This window comes from Danio rerio, chromosome 14 (genome assembly GCF_052040795.2).
Source record: "Danio rerio strain M-AB ecotype USA chromosome 14, GRCz13ab, whole genome shotgun sequence".
NCBI classification, from domain to species: Eukaryota; Metazoa; Chordata; class Actinopteri; order Cypriniformes; family Danionidae; genus Danio; species Danio rerio.
Window position 1 is genome coordinate 41,029,872 of NC_141034.1, and position 24,847 is coordinate 41,054,718.

The 24,847-nt window shown below is 34.4% G+C and overlaps 2 protein-coding genes and 1 long non-coding RNA gene across 7 annotated transcripts in view; 1 reads left to right on the top strand and 2 right to left on the bottom strand.

Moving 5' to 3' along the window:
• Positions 1-9,080, bottom strand: LOC147834002 (uncharacterized). Its single transcript, XR_015507816.1, has 5 exons — positions 9,004-9,080; positions 4,656-4,715; positions 2,752-2,800; positions 2,571-2,616; positions 1-1,873 (listed from the first exon to the last, which is right to left on the bottom strand). It is a non-coding gene; the product is annotated as an uncharacterized LOC147834002 (long non-coding RNA).
• Positions 8,693-21,726, top strand: tdo2a (tryptophan 2,3-dioxygenase a). 2 transcript variants are annotated; one of them, XM_087279951.1, is made up of 13 exons: positions 8,693-8,887; positions 9,056-9,158; positions 12,015-12,062; positions 12,207-12,297; positions 13,598-13,668; positions 15,811-15,938; positions 16,165-16,351; positions 18,413-18,520; positions 18,609-18,720; positions 18,794-18,851; positions 20,349-20,428; positions 20,605-20,695; positions 20,870-21,726. In XM_087279951.1, the coding sequence occupies exons 6-13, from the start codon at positions 15,829-15,831 to the stop codon at positions 21,024-21,026; spliced, it is 903 nt and encodes a 300-aa protein (XP_087136077.1). In that variant the 5' UTR covers positions 8,693-8,887; positions 9,056-9,158; positions 12,015-12,062; positions 12,207-12,297; positions 13,598-13,668; positions 15,811-15,828; the 3' UTR covers positions 21,027-21,726.
• Positions 21,316-24,847, bottom strand: part of ctso (cathepsin O) — a 12,802-nt gene continuing 9,270 nt past the window's right edge. Inside the window, exons 7-9 of one of the 4 annotated variants that reach the window (XR_015507771.1) lie at positions 23,592-23,684; positions 22,855-23,292; positions 21,316-22,151 (exon numbers count right to left, since the gene is read on the bottom strand). Coding sequence is in view for 1 of the 4 variants with exons in the window: in XM_087281846.1 (XP_087137972.1) it covers positions 23,258-23,292; positions 23,592-23,684 (128 nt within the window). In the remaining 3 variants the exon portion in view is untranslated. Of the gene's footprint in view, positions 23,293-23,591; positions 23,685-24,847 lie in introns of all 4 variants that reach the window. The other 3 variants (XR_015507770.1, XR_015507769.1, XM_087281846.1) reach the window with 3 other exon arrangements.

Below are 24,847 nucleotides of genomic sequence, written 5' to 3' on the forward strand. Positions count from 1 at the left end.
CACACACATGGATATCCTTTATGTCAATGTACAAAATAAAACTGATGTAACGCCCACAAACCGGGATTGAAGCATCTTCTTTTATCATTTTACTAACATGCGGCTGTGGTGATAAAGATGATAAAATTACTGTAATTGATTACAAACATGCACTGTTTTAAACACGTTTTAAACTTGTAAAACTCATTCTCGATCACATTTGATGATGATTGATGATCACAGAGAGCTCAACAGATCTTTTAATCCCGGTTGCTTTGGGCATGTCTTTGTCTTGTTGATGTGATTATACGCATTACTATGGAAACATGTTAAAATGTGGCTGTCAATCAATTCTGTGGGCGAGGAAACCGCAATCCTGTGCCACGTTGTGGTAGGCCTCAAAATGGGAGGGATATGGAACCTATTTTAACATCAGGAAATTAAACAAAGACACTAATTGTGTTATAGATATCACTCCAATATTACTGTGGACACACTATACCTACAAACAGTTCTGTCCAAACAGCTTACAAAAGATGATTTTCATCATAGGTGCCTTTTAAATCATAATTATAATCCCAACTCAACATTGCAGATACCGTGATGTAGCTATTGCAGACTCGCACATTGCGACGTTGATATTATTCAGCACGAATATTTGCCATTTTTAAGACCCAGACGATTATTTTACTATTGTGATGTATTTCCAACATAAAGTCAACCCAAATCTCTTTTATGTCCAAGCATTTATTTGTGGAGACAACTTTAGATCTCACAATTTTGAGTTAACCTCTGCCAATCTGGACTAAATATACAAAACGGCTAATTTTGGCATTTCTTCAGTTTAAAAAAGCAGCATAAATAACATAAACTGTCTTATTATTAATACATAATGTTTATATAAAGTTAAAGTCAGAACTATTAGCCCCTCTGTTATTTATTTATTTTAAATATTTCAAAAATAAAGTAAATCAGGTATTAGAGATGAATTATTAAAACCATTATGTTTAGAAATTTGTTGAAAAAAATCTCTCCAATAAAGAGAAATTGGGAGAGAAAAAAATAAACGGAGGGGCTAATAATTCAGGGCTTCAACTGTAGATAGTACAATAGTATATATATTTAGATAACTGACTAGTATTACTTCAGAATTCAGTCAATGTCAAATAATATATTTTGATGTAAACGTTTAAAGCTCACGCATGACTGAGAACAAGCATGAATATGCAGCAGGAACTTTATCAGTCCTATAGCAAGATGGTAAAGTGGAACATGAGATTACATAATACTTCTGCACTTTTTTTTTAAAGTGAGGCGTTACATAAAGCCCCCTTTTGAGCTTGAGCTTTCAGCAGATTCCTCAACTGCAGAATATATTCTACAGGAAGAGCAGAGAGACACGTAACAAACCTCAAACAAATTAATCCAAGCTGGGATCAAGGCCCGCATGATGGAATGCATAATGGCATAAATGATTTTAATAATACCCACCGAGGGTTTTTGAAACAAATAAATAAAAATGCAATGGACTTCCTTCAGGAAATTGGCATGATATTTAGTAAGCATGAGCGAGCGAGCGAGGCGAGGTCTGATGATGCCACCAACGCCACTGTTGATTCAGTGCAATGCATGCTAATGATATGCTAATGCCTTCCCTGGATCACTCGTATTAGCCATGCTCTCTGTTTTCTAGCTTAATCCATGATGCGCCATGCTGTTCAGTCCCGGATCCTGATTAACACTGCCCTTAAACACACTTTTATGTACAATATACTCTTCCTAAACAGAGTTTCCAGTCTTTTTTCAGTGATGGCTTCTCCAGGACTTTACTTCCACTGTTGCTTTACCATACCTTCATTACGATGGGGATAGAAGACAGAGATCACTCCAGACACTACAGGTAAAAAGGGAAACATTGAACTAACTCCCATCATGTTACAATAATATTTGCAAATCAAAAGATGTCTGAAAAACTGTTTAAGTTTAATTAGTTATGAACTAGCACAACAATCTGAACTCTGAATCAATTGTCAGCTATTTAATAGCAGGGAAAATAAATATTGAACACATACATTTTCTGAGAAAACATATTTCTAAAGGTGATGTTGATGTTGTTAACAACCAGAGAAACCCATAGATACAAAGAAAACAAATTTAAGTAGTTGACAAACTAAGTTATCCCTAACAAAATGAAATGAAGCAGGGAAAAAATATAGAATACATGAAGAACAGCAAGTGTAGAAAGGCAGTGAAAGCCCAGACAGCAACTGAAATCTCTTGGTAGTTCTTTAGCAACCCTCTGCACTTCTTCATTGTAAATTAATATTAGTTGCTTCGGTCAAACATCTACATTAGCAGGATGATTAAGATGAAACCAGGGTGGACAATTCAGCAAGACAATGATCCAACACACAGCCACGGAAACCCTCAAATGCTTTCAGAGAAAGAAAATCAAGCTGTAGAATGGCCCAGCCAATCACCTGACTCAAATCCAATAGAAAATACAAATTAAAGGTCAGATTTGATAGACGAGACCCACAGAACGATTAGGAGTTTTACATTATGTTAAAGATTGTGGAAAAAAGTCACACCTGAGCAATTCATGACTTCATTCTCATTATGAGAGGTGTTTTTAAGCTGCAACACAAACAAAAGACAACAACATTTCAGTAGTTCAGTACTTTCCCCTTGTGTCATGTCATTGCTATAACACATAACTCATTTTTTAGATTTATTTTCTTCTTTTTATGTTTGTATTGTTTGGGTTTTTACCAAAATCTGGTTCAATTCCATGTGAACAGCTCCTTTAGAAATGCTATTCCTAGGAAAAACATTGATTCAATTCTAATTGTATTGAAATATTAATAATAATAATAATAATAATATTACATTTTAGAATTGTATTAATATCAACAGCAAGACATGAAAGACATGGTCATAGGAGAAAGACTAAGTCATAGGAGATGTTATAAACACTTGGGTCACTCAATCATTCATTATTAAACATTCGCAATCTAAACAATCCAGCTTTGCTTAATGAAACAGCAAACAGACAACATTTCATCTTTAAAGGAAGTATAAAAATAGCATATGTTTGCAGTTGTTTCTATGCTAAGCAAGATGCAAAGTGAACACTTGTTGATCTGAAAAACAATGCTAGAGTCGTGTGTTTTGTGTTGGATTGTTTGTATTTGTTTCGGTTGGTATAGCTCCGCCCACTGCCACTTTACCCAGTTACATTTCAGCACTCTGGGTTGCCTTGTTGGAAACAGCATATTTCATTTCAGTCTTGAAGGCTCCCTCAGTGTATGCTGATGCTTTGCAATGCCATGCAATGCTGTTTTTTTTGTTGTTGTTGTTTTCAATAATTAATAATGTTAAAAAGGTATATTTTATCCATCAAGGTTTGCTACAAATATTTGAAAATTCCAAGCACCAACAACCACCAATGCAAGACAGCATCACTATACTCTAAAAAAATCTGGTTTGGTTGTATTATAACAACATTTGAGTCAAATATGGAAAAACAAAACATTTAATTCAATTTCATTCATTCATTTTCTTTTCGGCTTAGTCTCTTTATTAATCAGCGGTCGCCACAAGGGAATGAACCACCAACTTATCAAGCATATGTTTTATGCAGCAGATGCCTTTCCAGCTGCAACCCATCACTAAGAAACATTCATACACACTCATTCACACACATACACCACAGACAATTTAGCCAACCTAATTCACCTCATGTCTTTGGACTTGTGGGGGAAACCGGAGCACCCGGAGGAAACCCACACCAACACGGGGAGAACCAGCTACCTTCTTGCTGTAAGGCGAACTTGCTATCCACTTCACCACCGTGCAGCCATTTGGTAAATTATTTCAATCCAATTTCAATAACAATTTTTAAAACACCAGTTGGGTTTGTCCATATTTGACCAGGATTAAAAGCCCTAACCCTAACCTTATCCCCTAACCTAACCCTAACCCATAAAAAACACTGAACTGTTGTTTGATGAGCAAAAGCATCTAAAAATATGAATATTTTTTCAGAACAACAAGATATTTACAGGATAATATATGATTTCTCTTATTTGTCATGTGTTTTCTTGGACTTGTCAGTAAATTTCCAGGATTTCCAGAATGCTTGGCCATGTTTTTTGTTTGTTTTTTTTCTCCGTTTGAAGCACTTTATTTTCTCCCACTCCGAATTCCCAAAATAAAACTGGTTTGTGAAGGTCACTCGATTGTCTCCAACAGGCACTTTTGTGTGGCTCGTGCCCCGAGTGGCAGATTTGATGGATTAGTCAACTCTTCACAAAAGGTATGAAGACAGTGACACCCAATCCTTGTCACAAAGCGCTCAATATCAGCAAACTGTGCAGGCAGTGTGTTTACAAGGACACAAGACACTCGAGAACACAAAGACGAGCTTGCTGTCCGTTTCTGACACACACATCACATCCACAAACCTCCCAACCTTTCACAATCTGCTGTGGCCAGCCTGAGTTCACCTGTCACACACGCATACACACACACTATCCAGCTGAGACGCATGTGTATTTACAGCAGATCATTAAAGGACTCTATACACACTCTTTCATATATGAGCTGCTGTAAATATACAGGGACACATGAAAAGACAGAGTGCATGAGAATGATTGAAATACTGCATGACTCACCTTCATGCTGAGTGTGCTGTTCAATACTTTCCTTCTGCATACGCTGCACACTAAATTTGACTGAAAAAAAAAAAAGACATCTGAAAACAAACAGGAAACATGGAAAATTTTATCTGGCTGTTTCATTGTACGCATGGACGTTTGTAGTGTTTATTTATCAGGATTATTTACAAGACTAACATCAAACATAGTCATGTGTGTGTGCATGGGTGTGTATATATATATATATATATATATATATATATATATATATATATATATATATATATATATATATATATATAGCAGCCTGATATCACGAGAAAACGTAAGTATTTTACGGTTTGCCAGTTTAGTTCAATCCTACGAAATTGTACGATTTTAAAAAGGAGATGTGGCACCTAACCCCATATATATGTATATATTTATACTCACCGGCCTCTTTATTAGGTACACCTGTCCAACTGCTTGTTAATGCAAATTTCTAATCAGCCACTCACATGGCAGCACTCAATGCATTTAGGCATGTAGACATGGTTAAGATGATCAGCTGCAGATCAAACTGTGCATCAGAATGGAGATGAAAGGTGATTTAAGTGACTTTGAACGTGGCATGGTTGTTGGTGCCAGACGGGCTGGTCTGAGTATTTCAGAAACTGCTGATCTATTGGGATTTTCACGCACAACCATCTCTAGGGTTCACAGAGAATGGTCTAAAAAAGAGAAAATATACAGTGAGTAGCAGTTCTGTAGGCGCAAATGCCTTGTTGATGCCAGAGGAGAATAGCTGATAGAAAGGCAACAGTAACTCAAATAACCACTCATTACAACCGAGGTATGCAGAAGAGTATTTCTGAATGCACCACACGAAGACCACCCTGGGTGCCATTCCTGTCAGCTAGGAACAGGAAACTAAAACTTCAATTCACACAGGTTCACCAAAATTGGACAATAGAACATTGGAAAAACATTGCCTGGTCTGATGAGTCTCGATTTCTGCTGGGACATTTGGATGGTAGGGTCATAATTTGGCATCAAGCATGGGTCCATCCTGCCTTGAATTGTTCAGGCAGGTGGTTTATTGGTGTGGGGGATAATTGGCACACATTGGGCCCATTAGTATTAACCGAGCATCGTGTCAACACCACAGCCTACCTGAGTATTGTTGCTGGCCATGTCCATCCCTTTATGACCACAGTGTACTCATCTTCTGATGGCTACTTCCAGCAGGATAACACATAATAAATCACAAAAAATGATTCAATGTAATAATGCATGAATCATATCAGACTGGTTTCTTGAACATGACAATGAGTTCATTGTACCCAAATGGTCTCCACATCAGATCTCAATCCAATAAAGTATCTTTGGGATGTGGTGGAACGGGAGATTTGCATTATGGATGAGCAGCCAACAAATCTACAGCAACTGTGTGGGGCTATCATGTAATTAAAAACCAAAATCTTTGAGTAATACTTCCAGTACCTTGTTGAATCTATGCCACCAAGGATCAAGGCAGTTCTGAAGGCAAAAACAAACAAAAAATGAAACTAGTAAAGTGTTCCTAATAAAATGACCGGTAAGTGTATATATATACTGTTTAAAAAAATAAATAGATAAAGGGAACACATAGTTAGAATGTGTTGTTTAAGTGTTTCCTTTATTTTCTGAGCAATGTATACACATTTGATAGTCAACATTTGATATTAGTTAGTAAATATTATTATTGAAAAATTAATAATATTAAAAATAATATAAAATAATGTTAAAATATATTACAGTGTATGTTATTGTAAATTATTTGTATTGTACAATAAACACATTACTTTGTTTACATTTTAAGATTACAAGGTTGATATTTTAAGATTATAAGGTTGAACGGCACGACATGCCATCAGTCTACAGAGATTTCTCTGTTGCAAGCGGGAGATCACAATAATCAACCCAGAAGAAGCCAAAGCAAAGCAAACACTACCAGATTACCGCGGTATAAATGCAACAACACACAAAAGAGAGAGATTGACTTAGTCTCTTACCAGTTTAATAATAATTTGATCAGGTGTAGTTTGAAATTTACTGGGTTTTTCTCCACTAAGGACTTATAATGGGGTCCCTAGCGCCATCTTGAGGCGGAACATCCATCTTTGCTCTGCTCAGTATGACAGGCTGATGCTGAATCTTGGAAATTATGAATATGTAAAATAGGCACTATGCTCATGAATAAACTGCATAGTTGCAATCTAAAAAACTACATTCCAGACATAAAAAGCCTCTAAAGTACATTATGGTGTCCAACAGCTGCATTGTTTGTCAAACTGTAGTGAGTTGTAGAGCTGTAATCGGGCCATAAAAATTAGGCCCGATAGGGTCTGAGCCTGACAAGTACATTTTGATTGACAGCTTTATAAAGCCTGAACCCATTTATAGCCAACATTATTCAAATGTGCACAGGCACACAGCTCCTTTGCCTTTTTTCAAGAATGAGTCATTTATATGTTTTAACATAATTTATTCATAACAAACATAGGCTATAGGCCACTTGGAAATTGGAACAAAAAAATAAAATAAGTAAAATAAGTCCTCTGTAACATCGTAACATCTCAGCACTATATTTAGGCCTAGGTTCATACACTTAGCATATAAATTGGGCAACGTGCCAATGAAAATAAGTATTTCTTAACAAATTAAATTAAAATAAATTATAAATGATGACGGGTATTTGGCAATAACAAAATTAAGATTAAGGCTCTGCGAGATTTGTTTCGCCACGTCTCTTCATAATCTGGCCTTAAGGCGACAGTGAAGTTGAATATAGCCTATAATGCCAACACTAGCCTGTATATTCTGTCTACATTACGATTTTATGGTTTATTTATAATTTAAAAACCATTTACACACCAAGATTAGACTACATGTTTTGTGGAGGAACATTATTGAATCCACTGTAAATGGCGTTAGTGCAGTCCTGCGCTCAGGATGGTGCGTCCAGCAGCACCAAACACCCTTTCACTGCTGCTGCTACAGGCCGAGATGCAAAGTGCTGATCTGGCTAATTCAGCATGTTTTGGGTAAGATTGTTTGTTCATCTTCTACCAGCCAAAAACATCCATTTAATTTTCCATGAGAGCAGTTTCAATGTAGCGGGTGACCTCATCTTCCTTTACAGCTTGCTGTGCTGTTTGCACTCTACCATAAAATGCAGTGTATGAGCGATCACCGAAATACCTTTCCGGCTAGAATGACCGTTCTTTTTGGACTGGCAGCTGCCCTGACTGCAGTCAAAATTCGCTCTTTGTCATCTTTTGTTACACCTTTGCAGGGAGGGATTTTAATGTTGTAACAAACGATTGATTACTTTCTTGCTCTAATCCAAATGCATCACATGACTGTTTATTTACTGCGCAAGCCAAGCCAAGCCAAGCCCGGCCTGATCCCGTCTAAAATGATAGAAACTAAACCCGTCGGGTTCGGGCAAAGTCGTTAGTCGCTCTTTAGTCCTAGTGTGGGCAGAGTAATACACAAGGGTCAAGATGCTGTATGAGTGCTAAAATTGCTTTAATATCTCACTCTTCTCTCTAACCATTCATTCAATGATCCTAAAATAACATTGCTATCAACTATAACTATAAAATAAGTTGTACTACTAAAACTAAACATAAATAAAGAATATATGTAAAGTTACAATAATATAATGTTAAGAAAAAAATAACGAGCCCAAATTACCAATAAAAAAAAAAAAAAGTATTGTTAAAACAGTGTTTAAATAATCCTACAATGGCACATTGATATATACAATGAGTGAATATAATCACATTACATAGGCTAGTCTGTCAAATTGTTATGTAAGTAAAAGGGCTGTTAAGGGTAATGTAATTCAGCCATTCTAGTTAGAAGTCAATACAGAATGGCTGATGAAATTCAACAGAGCGGCTCCATCTGAACCCTCTGACATGATCTTCCATACGCTCAGTTTATGTACAAAAGCCCAGCTCGTAATGTTATGAAGTCAAAGTTCTCTTTCAAATTCATGGCTTTTAGTTGGATTTCTCCAAAGATAAGAAAAAGACAAAGTACAGAGTGTCCGGCAGTGAACATGGCCAGAAGGGAGGCGGGATGGAGATACAGCCGATTGGTCAGTTGCCACGAGGGAGACACAATAAAAACTGTGGAAAACCTTGATAACAACAATCTTGATGGTCATTTATTCACATTTCAGCCATGAGCGGATGTCCGTATTTTCAGAGGAAATTCTTGTATGTATTTTAAGCTACTTTTTCAGCATTCTTTGCATGATTATGAGTAAATAAAAGCCACATTTCTCCCCAAAATGTATCTTCTTTGCATATCTGATATAAGTTGTAAGGCAAACCTGTTGTGTGTTCTTGTGGTTTGATGTTGATGCGTTTGATGAAAAAACACAGGTCAACTAGTAAGCAGCATCTGAAAGAAGAGGAGAATGATGAAGCTCAGACTGGAATTAACAAAGCCAGCAAAGGAGGTCTGATCTATGGAGACTATCTGCAGGTAAAACACTTTTACTGTGTTTACTAAACACTATATTAACTTTTTATATTAAAATGCTGTCCATAATAAAAACTTTTTATTTTTTAAAAATATGAGTGAACTATGTGTCAAAAAATGTTTCGTTGATTATTTTGAATAACAAACATATTTTTGTTACGTTTGTTAATACACTCAAAAAATGCTGTTTGTTCAAACTGCTTGTTAAAAATGACCTCAAACAACACAATTCTTGTTTTTTTACAGAACAACTTAAGTTTATTTTGTCCAATCCACTTATAAAAAATATTTAAAAACAAATAAGATAAGTTAATGACTTCTGGTTTTCCCAACACAAATCATTTGTGTGGAACCCAGCATTTTTAACAGTGTATATATCAAAATAAGTCATCCACTGCGTCCCAAATGGCACTATGCACGTATGTTCTACTGTATGTAACATATGCAATTACACACTCAATATAGTATATGAATTTAGTGTCTCCGCAAATGGACCACTAAGATTTTTTTACTAACCTGAAATTTAAACCATTTCCCAGATGACGTTTGACGGTTGCCTAAATAATGAAATAAATGACGAAATCACCAAATGGTACCTAAAGTCAGTAAACCACCTTCAATATCATGAAGTCGCATAGTCACTCACGTAGGAGAATTTTGCTTGCATAATCCAAAATAAATAAAGTAATCCAACATCACAGCCCGAAAGCTCCGCCCCTTCCGCTAAGTGAGTAAAGCTGTGGCTGATAAGTGCATGAAGTGTCCAACATTTCACACTTATTTTTAATGGTTGGATAATTGCATCATGTGGGTATTTAAAATGCACTTATTCCTTATATATTTCAGTGTAAATGCACTAATTACACTGTTTACACTACAAAGTGGCAGAGAATAGTGCGCAAGTATGCGTTATATTTACTTTTTTATCGACAGATGTGACCTTGAACCTATAAATGTTGCAAGGGTATATTTTGGCCAATTGCCAAAAGAAACATTTCATGACTCAAAATGATTGATTTTTCTTTCATGCCAAAATTCTAAGAATATTATGTAAAGTTCATGTTCCATGAAGACATGTAATCTTTATTTTTTTTTACTGTAAATAATAATAATTAAAAACAAAATGCTTAATAATATAGTTGTATCTCAGCACAATAATTTCCTATCCCAATAAACCACACATCAACGATAAGCTTATTCATTCACATTTCAGATAATGTATTTTATCTGAAATTAGGCAAAATAATTGATTTAAATGACAATACTTTCTTTATTGTCCACAAGGGTAAATTTATCTTTGGCTGTACCACATAACCATATCAGCATTCACATCACACATGTAACAGAAAATCAAGCAACACAAATACATTCAAGACCCAATATTTAAAATTCTGGCAGTCGGCAGAAAGGACATCTGATACATATTTTTCTTTACAAGAGATTTCCTAAAACATCTTTTTGATCAGGGTATTTGCTGGGGCTTAAAATGTCTTACAATATCTTAAATTGCAAAAACAGAACTTTAGGCCTTAAAAAGTCTTACATTTGTGTTAAAAATTTTAAATCCTTTTATAAACAGTTCTTCATTTTCCTTTGTTTATGTATAGCTGTCCGTTGAATACTCTTGAAAGAACACCCATTCAATCAGCAATAATCCATCTCAATAAAACATTTAACTTTTATTTACAAATGTAATTTTGTATTTTTTTTAACTCTATTAACCATAATAGTTCATTTATTATTAATTATTGTAGTTTAAACGGTATGCATTTACTGCTGAGGATACTGACCTGGACAGACTGTTGTGCGTACAGTACTGTACATTTAGTTTATTATAGTTTTTAAAACTTTTAAAACATTTGTCAATTTTTGTTTTTATTTTAAAGAAAGTATATGTTAAAGAAAAGTGGGTTTACAACTAGACCATGCTGGATTTGACACAATATTTAAACTATTTTGATAATAAATATTTTATATATATATTTTTATTATTAAAATTATTATTGTATTATTAAATGTATGGAATTCTATTAATTATTTTCCATTTGGGCCATTAGAAAAACTCCCTAGCATTAAGCCCTGTGTGAGTCCAAAATTTTATTCATAATGGTCTTAAACGTCTTTAAGTCTTAAATTTACAATAACTACAGGAAACCTGTAGAAACCCTGTTTGATGACAAAAGTCATGATTATTATTCTAAATTTGTCCGACAAAATTTTTGTTTACATTTAACTATTGGTAAACTGAATTAATTTTGTTTGAATTAATGTCTTCTGTAAATCGCGGTAATAGTGAATATCTATTCATAACTATTCTAGTATAAAAAATAAACAAGAGATTCTGATATACAGTTGAAGTCAGAATTATTACCCCCCCTTTGATTTTTTTTATTCTCTTTTTTAAATATTTCCCAACTAATATTTAACAGAGAAATTAAATGTTCACAGTATATCTGATAATATTTTTTTATTCTGGAGAAAGACAAAATTTATTTACTGTCATCATGGCAAAGATAAAATAAATGTTATTAGAAGTGAGTTATTAAAACTATTATGTTTAGAAATGTGTTAAAAAAATCTTATTTTTGGTAAACAAAAATTGGGGCAAAAATAAACTGGGGGGCAAATAATTCAGAGGGGCTAATAATTCTGACTTTCCACTGTATGTGGAAAATATAAGTATTACAATTATATTTATGAAGCATAAAAAAATCTTTTTTTTTGTCCACGCATTAATGATGTTTTCATATAGGTCTACTTTAATTAGCATGAAACATAGCTTCTCTTAAAATAGTTAATGATTAATTGGTGAGCAGTCCTTGAAACTTAGCTTTATAATAATGATCTATATGTCCACAGCACCACAAGACTCTTCTTCGGTTTTCAAATTAATTAACATTAGAGACTGTGAGTACTGAAAGCATCAGATTTTAACAGCAAACACTGAATCTGTTAACCTTCTATTATAAACACATACACAGAGTTTGATTATTTCAGACTTTTTGTCTCTGACACGCTTTTCATAAAAGCAAACTGTTCTCTCATCCCCAGCTGGATAAAATAGTGACATCTCAGGTGCTTCAAAGTGAGCTGAAGGGAAACAAGATCCATGACGAACATCTGTTCATCGTCACACATCAAGGTGAGCTTCGCAAACACTAAACAGCCTTTGGGCAAATCAGTCTTAGTCGCTCTCCTATGAAGGCTCCCAAAACAAGCTCTTTTTCACTGTTTATAACTCTCAATGTTGACAGGTAAAAACAGGCAAGACTAACTCAAAAAGTCAACCGCATAAAGTATTTCAGTTTATTTGCGAAAACGGGAGTGACTGACCTAGTCGGAGCTTATGAAGTTATATAAATACATTCATATTTTAAAAACTACAATCACAGAATGTCTTTACTGGCAGCTGAAGTCAAAGTTATAAGCTGTGTAATTACTTTTTCTTTTAAAGAATATTTCTTAAATGATGTTTAACTGAGCAAGAAAACTTTCACAGTATTTACAATAATATTTTTACTTCTGGAGAAAGTCTTACTTGTTTTATATTGGCTAGAATAAAGGCAGTTTTCAATTTTTCTATAACCATTTTAAGGTCAAAATTACTAGCCCCCTATAAGCAGCATTCTTTTTCGATTGTCTACAGAAAAAGCAAATGTTCTACAGTGACTTGCCTAATTACCCTAACATGCCTAATTAAGCTAATTAACCTAGTTAAGCTTTAAAATTGCACTTTAATCTGAATATTAGTATCTTGAAAACTATCTAGAGGAATATTATTTACTGTATTCATGACAAAAATAAAATAAATCAGATGTTAGAAATAAGTTTTTAAAACTATTGTTTAGAAATGTGTTGGAAAAATCTGCTTTTTATTTTTGTTTTATTTTGCCAAGAATAAAAGGAGTTTTTAACTATTTTAAAACAATTTTAAGGTCAATGTTATTACCACCCTTAAGAAATATTTATTTTTTTGGATTGTCTACAGAACAAACTATTGTTATAAAATGACTTGCCAAATTACCCTAACTTGCCTAATTAACCTTGTTAAGCCTTTAAATTGCACTCATCATGACAAAAATGAAAAGAAATCAGTTATTACATTAGTTATTAAAGCTATTATGTTTAGTAAAGTATTAAACAAATCTCCGTTAAACATAAACTAGGGGAAAATATACAGGGCGGCTAATAATTCTGTCTTCAACTGTAGCTCTCTAAAAAAATGACAAGCAGCAATTTACTACACCTGCAAAAGCAGGGCTTCTCAAACTCATGATCCATTAATGCTGTACATGCTCACATGTAGTGACTTTTATACATCGTAAAGATTCTTTAGAGAACTCAAGGACCAACGGCACTGCACTTCTGTGTATTTACCTTGAAGTGTAATGACTTTTCAGATGTCATCTAAAGAAATGATTAACTGCTTCTTTCTATTGCAGCATATGAACTGTGGTTTAAGCAGGTTTTGTGGGAGCTGGACTCAGTCAGAGAAATCTTCATTAGCGGACATGTGAGTAGAGCAAATACTAAAAAACTTGAACATTTGTGGTAGCAGGTCATGATGAAAGGCTAGAAAGCTTATTTCCCCTAACTGGAATGGACCTACTTTTAATTAATGTAATGAGATTAACATTTAATAAGTCACCTATTAAAAATGAGCTTAAAACCATTTTTTAATGAGAATATTACATGTAATGAAGGTTCAGGCTGACAGGGCACAAAGAAGAGATTAGCGAGAGATGATGAATGCTTTTCATAAATATCTGTAAATAAAACACTAAATCAGCTCAACAGCTCAGACAGAATCAGGCCAATTAGTTTTTTAATAATATTAACTAATAGTTTGTGTTATTCCGCATCAGTGACACTGCTGTTTAAAACTTGAGTAGTTTTCATGCTTTTGAAACAAGCGGCAACACTTCACAAGACTGTATTAGTTAATCAATTTACATCACATGAACAAACAATGAACAATACATTTATTACAGTATTTATGTTAGTTCATGAAGATATAGTTGTTCATTGTTAACTCAAGATGCATTAATAAATGTTAACATTCATGTTATTGTAGGTCAATGTTAATCAGTGGTTAATAAACGCTGTACAAATATTGTTCATAATTAGTTCATGTTAGTAAATACATGAACTAATGTAACCTTATTTTAAAGTGTGAGCAATGAAGTCTCTTATACATCTGAAATTTAAAAAAAATAATAATAAAAAAGTTTAATGTATTGTGAAATGCAATTTATTGCTTTCAGGGCAAGCTGAAATTTCAGCATCACATAATCCTTCAGAAATCATCGTAATATGCTTATTTCATGCTCAAGACATTATTATCAATGGAAAAAGGATTTGCTTTGGTTAATAATTACATTATAAATAACAACACAGTATTAATACTCCATCATATACAGTATATACATTACACATATTAAGTCTAGAGCAACTGAGCATTTTCAAATTCTTTTTTCTGTATCTAGCTATTAGTATTTTCATATGTATGTTTATAGAATATACAGTGCTCAACATATAGGTATACATTTACATTTAGTCATTTAGCAGACACTTTTATCCAAAGCGACTTACAAATGAGGACAAGGAAGCAATTTACACAACTATAAGAGCAACAATGAATAAGTGCTATAGGCAAGTTTCAGGTCTGTAAAGTCTAAGAAGGAAAGTATTAGTAATTTTTTTGTAATTTAGTAATTTTTTTGTAAAATTTTAGTTTTTTTTTTTTTTTTTTTTGAGTACAGTTAGTGGTATACCCAGAGAGGCAATTGCAGATTAGGAAATAGACACCCCTCACCAATCTCTCATTTAGATCAATATAATAGGAAATTTACGATATTATATTTGTGCATACAGATTAGATTAGTAAGCACTAAAGCCAAATCTGGAGCTAAGCTAACACAATAACTTATGATCCACAATTAACGGTCCACAATTAGTACAGCCAAATGTATATGTTATAGAAAAATATTAAATACAAAAATTAAGAATTTAAAAAAAATAAAATTTAGTTGAAATTTTGTTGTTTATAATTTTGTTTTCAAATAGTTCACATACATTTTAATATCTTTCTATTCCTAAATATTATTATAAATATTAAATATTATTTGAATAAATATATTCGTTTAATAAATCATTGATAAATAAATGTTTTTTTTTTTTAAATGCACCTTAATATATGACCTATATTCACTGAGAAATGGTTAAAAATAACTGTGTTGTACTCATTTATGTTGAGGACTATATAAATACATACTGAACATGCATTCACACACAGCAATGTTCTAAAGGATGGAAGTGTTTTTGATATTACTTCACAATCACATACTGTATATGAGGGTTTTAAAAACATTTTTGGGAAACTTGTCAAGGTGCGTGCCACAAATGCATGCTTCTAAACCTAATCTAAAATTCAATTAATTTATTGTTTGGAGGCCTTTTGGACAATGATAAACAGCCAGAACCTTCAGTTTTATAATAGATGTAATTCAGCTGAAAGAAAGCGTGTGCACTGCAGCATAAGGCTGCCACCTTCAGTCTAGTTGTAGACTCTCATCTAGTTAAATGTCATGTTAGTGGCATTATAAAGATATAAAGACAAAGGAAACAATAGCAAATACCCTGTATTTTTCCTCAGGTACGAGACGAGCGAAACATGCTCAAAGTCAACACTCGCATACACAGGATTGTGATGATATTTCGACTGTTGCTTGACCAGTTCGCTGTTCTGGAAACCATGACGGCCTTAGACTTCTATGACTTCAGGTAAATAATTTTCATGATTTTTATTTCTAATGCAGTCACTGAAAACAAGTATTACACACAGCTTTGGAGAAAATGGCTCTTGGAAATGTACTAACGCTCAAGAGACTGGAGATGGCAAACTCAGTAAATAAGCATTAGATGGCACTAATTTGTTAAATCAAAATCAATGGCGGTGTTTAGCATAATTGCATTTAGCTCAATTGATCTGCATGTTTTTTGCGCACAGGGAGTATCTCTCACCAGCTTCAGGCTTCCAGAGTTTGCAGTTTCGACTGCTGGAGAACAAGATTGGGGTCCCGCACAACCAGAGGGTGCCGTACAACAGAAGGCATTACAGGGACAATTTCCGAGACCAGGAGAGTGAGCTGCTCCTCCACTCAGAGCAGGAGCCCACGCTGCTTCAGTTAGTAGAGGTAAACCTGAGGAAACCATCAAATATGAATACTCTATTAATCCGTGCACTCAGAGAATTCAAGGACAACTTCTTTAGAGGCAAAGATGGGCAGTATTTCAGATACATGAATCTGTTTTCTATGTTGTATTTAAAAGGCTCTGACTAAAAGAAATTCCACAAACACTAGACACAAAAGCACAAACAAAATAACTAGCAACTAGTACACACACTGTCAATCTAGTATTGGAAACACTTTTTTGTGGATTTGAAAAGAAATTAGATGTGGAAATAAAGCTTGATAAAAAAAAGAAAATGATTTAACAGTTTTGAGGTATTTGGAATTTGGTATTTGGCAGGTTTCCCAATTTTTATGGACAAAATTTCAAAGCACAGCCTTGGGCTGGAGGGGGTCCTGTTCAGGGACCACAGGATTTCATCTCTGTTATTTGCAGATGATGTTGTTCTATTGACTTTATCGGATATGGACTTTTAGCATGCACTGGGGCGGGTGGCTGCCGAATGTGACATGGCTGGGATGAGAATCAGCACCTCCAAGTCTAAGGCCATGGTGCTCCACTGGGAAATGGTGGCTTGCCATCTCCAGGATGGAGGAAAGTCTTTACCCCAGGTGGAGGAGTTGAAGTATCTTGGGGTTTTGCTCACAAGTGGGGTAAAAATGGAACATGAGATTGACAGGTGGATCAGTGCAGCGACAGCAGTAATGTGGTCGATGTATCGGCCCGTTGTGGTTAATAATAATAATACATTTTACTTAAAGGCGCCTTTCTAGCAACTCAAGGACACCGTACAATCAACAAGAGCAATAAAACAACAAGATAAATAATAAAACATACACAGCAATAGTGCAAATAAAATTAAGTAATAAAAGCCATCTTAAATAAGTGGGTTTTGAGTCTTGATAATAAGGAATCCAAAGGCAAAACTCTCGATTTACAGGTCAATCTACGTTCCTACTCTCACGTATGATCGTAAGTTTTTAGTCATGTCTAAAAGAACAAGATCTTGGATACAAGCGGCCAAAATGAGTTTCCTTCGCAGGGTGGCAGGGCGAAGCCTTATAGATGAGGACTGAGGTAGAGGAGCTGTCACCCGGGAGGAGCTCAGAGTAGAGCCGCTGCTCCTCCACATCGAGAGATGTCAGCTGAGGTGGCTCAGACATCTGTTTCGGATGCTTCCTAGATGCATACCTAGGGAGGTATTCCAGGCATGTCCCACCTGGAAGAAACCTCGGGGAACACCCACGGACACGATGGAGGGGCCATGTTTCTTGGCTGGTCTGGGAAAGAAGTGTCTGGGGAGAGGGAAGTCTGGGGTTCTCTCCTGAGACCCTCATGACCTGGCCCTGGATGAGCAGAAAAAAATGAATGAAGGAAAGTTATTTGGAGAAATGGTCTGTTCCAAAGGGCAGTGTTCATTGGACTCAAAAGACTGGTTACATAAACTGGATGTTTAAAAGTTGAATGCTCAGCATGTTACCTTCAGTGAATATTTATCTAAAATTACAACTAGGCACAAGAAAAAATATTTTCTCTTACAAAAGTGTTTTCAATTACCTTTAAAAATGTTAAAATTAAAAATGTAAAAACAAAAATGTACTGTAAATTTAGCAAAATCTCAGTTTCAGTGGCAACGGTTTTATGCATCTACAGATCACATATCATGAACAGTAGTGTAATATTCTTTGTTATATAATATAAATATATGTCTATTATTTAATACTTCATCATATGGCCAATTTTGTTTCTTCGTTAGCATTTTATATTTAGTAGTCAAAATGCAAAGTGAATCAAAAATGAAATTTAATTTTTGAAAAAAGGCGATGATCCACTAAATGTTGACTGCTGTATCTCGTGTATTTTCTCAAAACAAAATACAATATTTGTATGTTGATGCAATGTATTTCATGGTTGTGAATAATGTATATTTAAAAATGTGTGTATTTAGTTTAAAATTAAATATATCATTCTGATATCATATTGAATATTATTCATATTCAGAAAGAGACATGTTATAAACAAAGTCAGATTAACATTATTAACAAGCAATCAATATTTTTCAGCAATGGCTAGAGAGAACGCCAGGCTTGGAGGAAGATGGCTTCAATTTTTGGGGGAAGCTGGAAAAAAATATCTTTGAGGGGCTCAGGAGAGAGAAAGAACATATTGAGGTTTGTGGAGGATCTCGGGGTAACTCTGAACTTGTATTTATCAATGTACTGTATGTTGTAAGTGACGATTTCTGCTGCTTCTTAATAGCAAAAACCAGCCTCGGAGAGGAAGGAGGAGATGCTGGCCGAGCTCATTAAGCAGAGGGACATTTTCTTATCGCTCTTTGATGAAAAAAGGCATGATCACCTAGTAAGCACAGGTCAGCAAAGCTCTCTGGAGAGACAAAAATGTCAAGTGATGTTTCCACTGAAGATCTGCTTGTGTTTGTGCAGGTCAGAGGAGGCTGTCTTATAAAGCACTGCAGGGAGCTCTGATGATCTACTTCTACAGGTACAGCTTATCTGGCAACTGATGCATTAATCTTGCTGCCAGGTTTTGAGAAGTATATGCTGTATATTGTATATGCAACCATGCTTTGAGGCTGGTAGGATTTTTCCGTGTTTTTTATTTTTTCAAAATACTTTTTAAAAAACGAATATTGTGAAGTGTTATTTTGAAAATAACTACTTTCTTTTTTATATACATTTTTATGCTGTTATTTATTCCTTTGAACTAAAGCTGAATTTTAGCTAAATTATTCCAGTCTTCAGGGTCATGTGATTATTTTCTCAAGTACCATTTTAGGATGTTTCGTCTTAATAACACTTTGTAATTTTCAATGTTGCGAGTCTTAAATGTTTTGTGAAAACCTTCATATTTTTGTTTAGGATTAGAAAGTTCACCTAAAATATTAATCTTTTGTATCATTATAAATGTATTTGCTATTAACCTTGAACAATTTAATGCATAATTTCTGAATAAGATAATTAGTATCTTTAATAAATCTTACAAACTTAAAAATTTTGTGTTAGATAAGAAACTCAAAAAGATCAATACAATTTAACACATTTTATCATTAACACTGTATGTTAAAACTCATTGAATTTAATTAATTTTACATTCAGTATGTAGAATTTATTTATGTAGCACAAACCCAAGATTCTCACAAGACTCAAAAAAGTCAAGTTTGGTGAAGGAAAAATCATGGTCTGGGATTACATACAGTATGGGGGCATGCGAGAGATATGTAGAATAGATGATAAATTCCAACAGCCTGAGGTATCAAGACATTTGTGCTGCTCATTACATTATAAACCACAGGAGAGTGCAATTTTTTCAGCAGGACAGCATTCTTTCGTATACTTCAGCCTGTACATCAACGTTCCTTAAAGCAAAGAAGCTCAAGGTGCTTCAGAACTGGCCAGCCCAGTCATCAGATATGATCATTATTGAGTATGTCTGGGGTAAGATGATGTAGAAGGCATTGAAGATGAATCTAAAGAATCTTAATGAACTCTGGGAGCCCTGCAAGAGTGCTTTCTATGCTACTCTAGATTACTTTATTGATAGGTTATTTGAGTCATTGCAGAGGTTTATGGATGCAGTCCTCTAAGCTCATGGGAGTCATAGACAATATGAATTATTTTTTCCATTGAACCATGCCTTTATATTCTATACTGTACATTATTTCTGTTAGTGACAAGACTTTTGTCGAAACAAAGTCAGACATTACTGTCTTAATCAAATAATTAAAAATCAAGGGATGATCATATTTTATTTTGTTAAAATAAGCGTAATCTAGAGGTCTTTGCATTTCATATAGGCAACGTCTGATACCTAATGATCAACTAGAAGTTATTATTTGTTGTTTCTAAAACTTGGATAGACGACAAGCCTGGTATCATGCTACTTCTTGATATACATAATATATAATGGTGTCTACATAACACTCTAAGAATACCATGTATGACTATCTAAAGAAATGCTTTGATCACCATCTGCTTTCAGGGAGGAGCCTCGATTTCAGGTTCCTTTCCAGCTGCTGACGTCTCTGATGGACATCGACACCCTCATGACCAAATGGAGATGTATGTGACACCACCAAAACATCAAGTATCTAACCTGCGAAAAAAAAACTGACCTAAAAGACCCCTATAGGGCAAAAGCTCTTTAAAATGTCAACACTGAGAACAAATACATTTTTATCAATAACGAAATTCAACTATTTTCCTCCTGCATAATTTATCCCTCAATCTTCCCCAAGACAACCATGTGTGTATGGTGCACCGGATGATTGGCAGTAAAGACGGCACAGGTGGCTCATCGGGCTATCAGTACCTGCGCTCCACTGTCAGGTAGGCCAAATAATCTGGGACAAATCCAGTCTTCCATCTCTGCATCTGTCCGAGCCATCCATGTGAAACGCAATGCTTGAAAATGACAACTGGCAACAATTTGCAAACACAAACCGTTAAGAAACAAGTACAGTGTGTATTGGTAAACCAGAGCATGTTACTTTTTTTTCCCAGTGATCGCTACAAGGTGTTTGTGGATCTGTTTAACCTGGCCACGTTCTTGATTCCGCGAGACTGGGTGCCCAAACTGGACCCAAGTGAACACACCTTCCTGTACATGGCTGAATGTTGCGACAGCTCCTACTGCAGCAGCAGTGATGATTCTGACTGAACAGATGGAGGAATGAGGAGAAGATGGACAGTGTTTGCAGACAGAGTACAAAAGAATACAAAAACAGCTTCAAAACTCACAAGTCTACCCATATTTTTTTAAGATGGTAGAATGAGAGGGAGTAAAGCGGTGCTGATTATACAGATGTTGTATACAAATGTCTATATCAGTCAGACTGTTGATGCACTTGTGTATATACTGTCAATATAATGTAATATTCTGAAATTTACTGTGTGTACGAACTGAGTAATAACTGTAAATTGTAAATAAAGAGTATACATATATACTTATATAAAAATACATTAGTTTATTTGAACAAAATAACTATCAGTATTCTTAAAAATGCTCAAATGTGCAAACAATAAAAGGTAAACTTTGCCGTTAGAAATATTATAAAACAGACACAATACAAATGTTTATAAAGCAGATCCTGAATATCTGATACATACTGTTCTATAGTAATAAGCACGTTTCAAACTAAGGCTTTAATTAGCATTCACATATTTCTTTTCACATTTGTTTTCTCAGTTGAGCTGTGTGTCTTGAGTTACCGGTCAAAGGTTTGGAAACATGAAGATGTATCAAAGTTTTTAGAAGAAATGTCATTTGCCCACCTGCATTTATTTGATCAAAAACACGATAAAATAAATATGTATATTTAAAAGGAATGAAATTAAAAATATATGTTTCTATGTGAAAACATTTTAAAATGTCATTTATTTTCCCAGTCTTCAGATTCAAAATTACATGAAATTGTTCTAATATGTTAATTTACAGTTGTAATCAATAATAATAATCGTCAATTACTAAAATAGGTTTATTTAGATTTTTATAATAGTGGAATGTCATACATTTTACTTTTCAACAATCTTTGATGATGAGAAAGTTATTTAAAATGCAATATTTTGTAGCATTGTAAATTTATTTACAGCCACTTTTGATCAATTTATTGCATTCTTGATTAATAAAAGTTTTTTATTACTAGTATTTGCTATTTTAAAACACTATTAATCACAAAAATATTTAGAAACATTATTGTTTTCCACATTAATGATAACAGCCAACAAGATATCAGAGGGTGGCACTGTTGGCTAACAGCAAAAAGGTTGCCGGTTCGAGTCCCAGCTGGGCCAGTTGGCATTTTTGTGTGCCAGTTTACATGTTCTCCCCATGTTTGCATGGGTTTTCTCCGGGTGCTCTGGTTTTCCCCACAATCCAATGACGTGATATAGGTGAATTGAATGAACTAAATGGTTTGTATGAGTGTATGTAAGTGTGTTTGAGTGTTTCCCAGTGCTGGGTTATGGCTGGAAGGACATCCGCTGCATAAAACGTATGCCAGAATAGTTGGCAGTTCATTCCGCTCTGGTGACCCCTGATAAATAAGGGACTATGCCGAAGGAAAATGAATGAATATATTTACACAGTCAAAAGTTACATTAAATAGAAATAATTTATTCATCATTTTTCTTTGGCTTAGTTCGTTTATTTATCAGGGGTTGCCACAGCGGAATGAACCATCAACTTATTCAGCACATGTTTTATGCAGCCGATGCCCCTTCAGCCGCAACCCAGCACTGGGAAACACACATACACTACGGCCAACTTAGCTTGTTCAATTCACCAATAGCGCATATCATTAGACTGTGGGGGAAACTGGAGCACCCAGAGGAAACCCAACACAGAGAGAACATGCAAACTCCACACAGAGAAGCCAACTGGCCCAGCCAGGGTTTGAACCAGCGACCTTCATGCTGTGAGGCGACAAAACTAAAAACTTAGACACAGTGCCCCTTTCCCCTAAATAAAAATATTTAACAATATTTACTGGTTCATCATGTTTTTGATTAAATAATTGTGCTCTTTGTGAGCAGAAAACAAAATCGTAACAAAATCAGAATGAGAAATTGTAATGTTTCCAAACTATGGATCGGTAGTTCATAACAATACAACATAATATAAAGCATGTCGTGCATTTCATACTCCGTGACAGTGTTTTCTCAAAATGAAAACATTCTCAGGGACAAACTTACTGAAATCCGGCTCTGACTCTGATTATTTTGGGCTACACTGGCTGGGATTAGGAATATGATCTAAACTTGCTTTGCAGTCGAGAGGCAAAAGGATTTGTCAACCCGTGAGAATTTGTACAAGTCTCATCATCTACACTGGAGGATTTTCATCCTGAGGGTGATATTTTAAACTGTCGGTCTGCCTCAGATTATTGACAATCACACAGAAACAGCAGCAACACTGTCCGCAACTCCTGTGAAAAGAAAAAGAGTGGCTGGTGATTCTCATCTGACATCGCATGAAGTTACTGGAAGCAATTGACAAACAAGATCACAATCTCTCAAAAACATCATGAATTTCAACATGATCAACCAGGCATTTATTATTTGATTTTTGCATCGCAGGCAGTTTTGAGTGTTTGCCAACTGTCCAAGCTCTTGATGAATATTTATGAAAGCACACAGTGTCTCACAGCAGCAGAATGTATGGGTTCACTTGACTGGCGACAAGGTAAAAAAGCATTAAAAGTGGGTCACAACTACATAAACTTACCACATACATCATTCCCTATTTTAATGTAAGCATATCCATCGTCACCCCATGAGGTCCCCCATGAATTGCGCACTATCCAATACGGCACTTCCCCTGTGAAAAATATGAAGACAAATCAGCAGTAATACACCCGAGATGAGAAATGATTAATAACTAGTCATGTTCATACACACAAACACATGCATACACTCGCACAACTACTGGCAAACAAATATGTTTTACTTGGCATCCAAGGTAAGAAATATCATTATTACAGCTACTAAATAACTATAGTGTGTATATATATATATATATATATATATATATATATATATATATATATATATATATATATATATATATATATATATATATATATATATATATATATATATATATATATTTGCGTGTATGTGTGTGAACATTTATCACACAACTCTCTGGAGTACTTGACTCTGCTTGGTCAATGACTACATTTTAAGTGTTATTATTCCAACAACAACCGATTAAATTAATACTATACAGAAAATGGTTTTGTCAAAAGGTTCAGTGGTATAACATGAGTATATTTTAAGTAAATTAATATACAAATATATAAATATAAATCTAAAATTTTTAATTTTTTAAATATTTTGTATAGTTTTTATCTCAGTTTTAGACATTTTATTTCTTACGCCTTTACAATATTCATTATGAATGAATGAAGTTTTATATATATATAAAACTCTGTATATCGGTCTGTGTGTATATATATACACACAAACCGATATACAGACCGATATAGATATATACAGACCGTTGAATTCATAATTATTAGCCCCCCTTTGATTTATTTTTTCTTTTCCAAATAATATTTCCCGAATGATGTTTAACAGAGCAAGAAAATTTTCACAGTATGTCTTATTTGTTTTATTTTGGCTAGAATAAAAGCAGTTTTTAATATTTTAAACACCATTTTAAGGTCAAAATTATAACCCCATTTAAGCTTTTTTTTTTTTTTTTTGGTAGTCTACAGAACAAACCATCGTCATACAATAACTTGCCTGATTTCCCTAACCTAGTTAGCCCAATAAACCTAGCTAAGCCTTTAAATGTGACTGAGCTGTATAGAAGTGTCTTGAAAAACATATCTAGTCAAATATTATGTACTGTCATCATGGCAAAGAAAAAATAAATCAGTTATTAGAAATGAGTTTTTAAAACTATTATGTTTAGAAGTGTGTTAAAAAAACGTGTTTCCGCTAAAAAGAAATTGAGAAAAACAATAAACAGGGGGG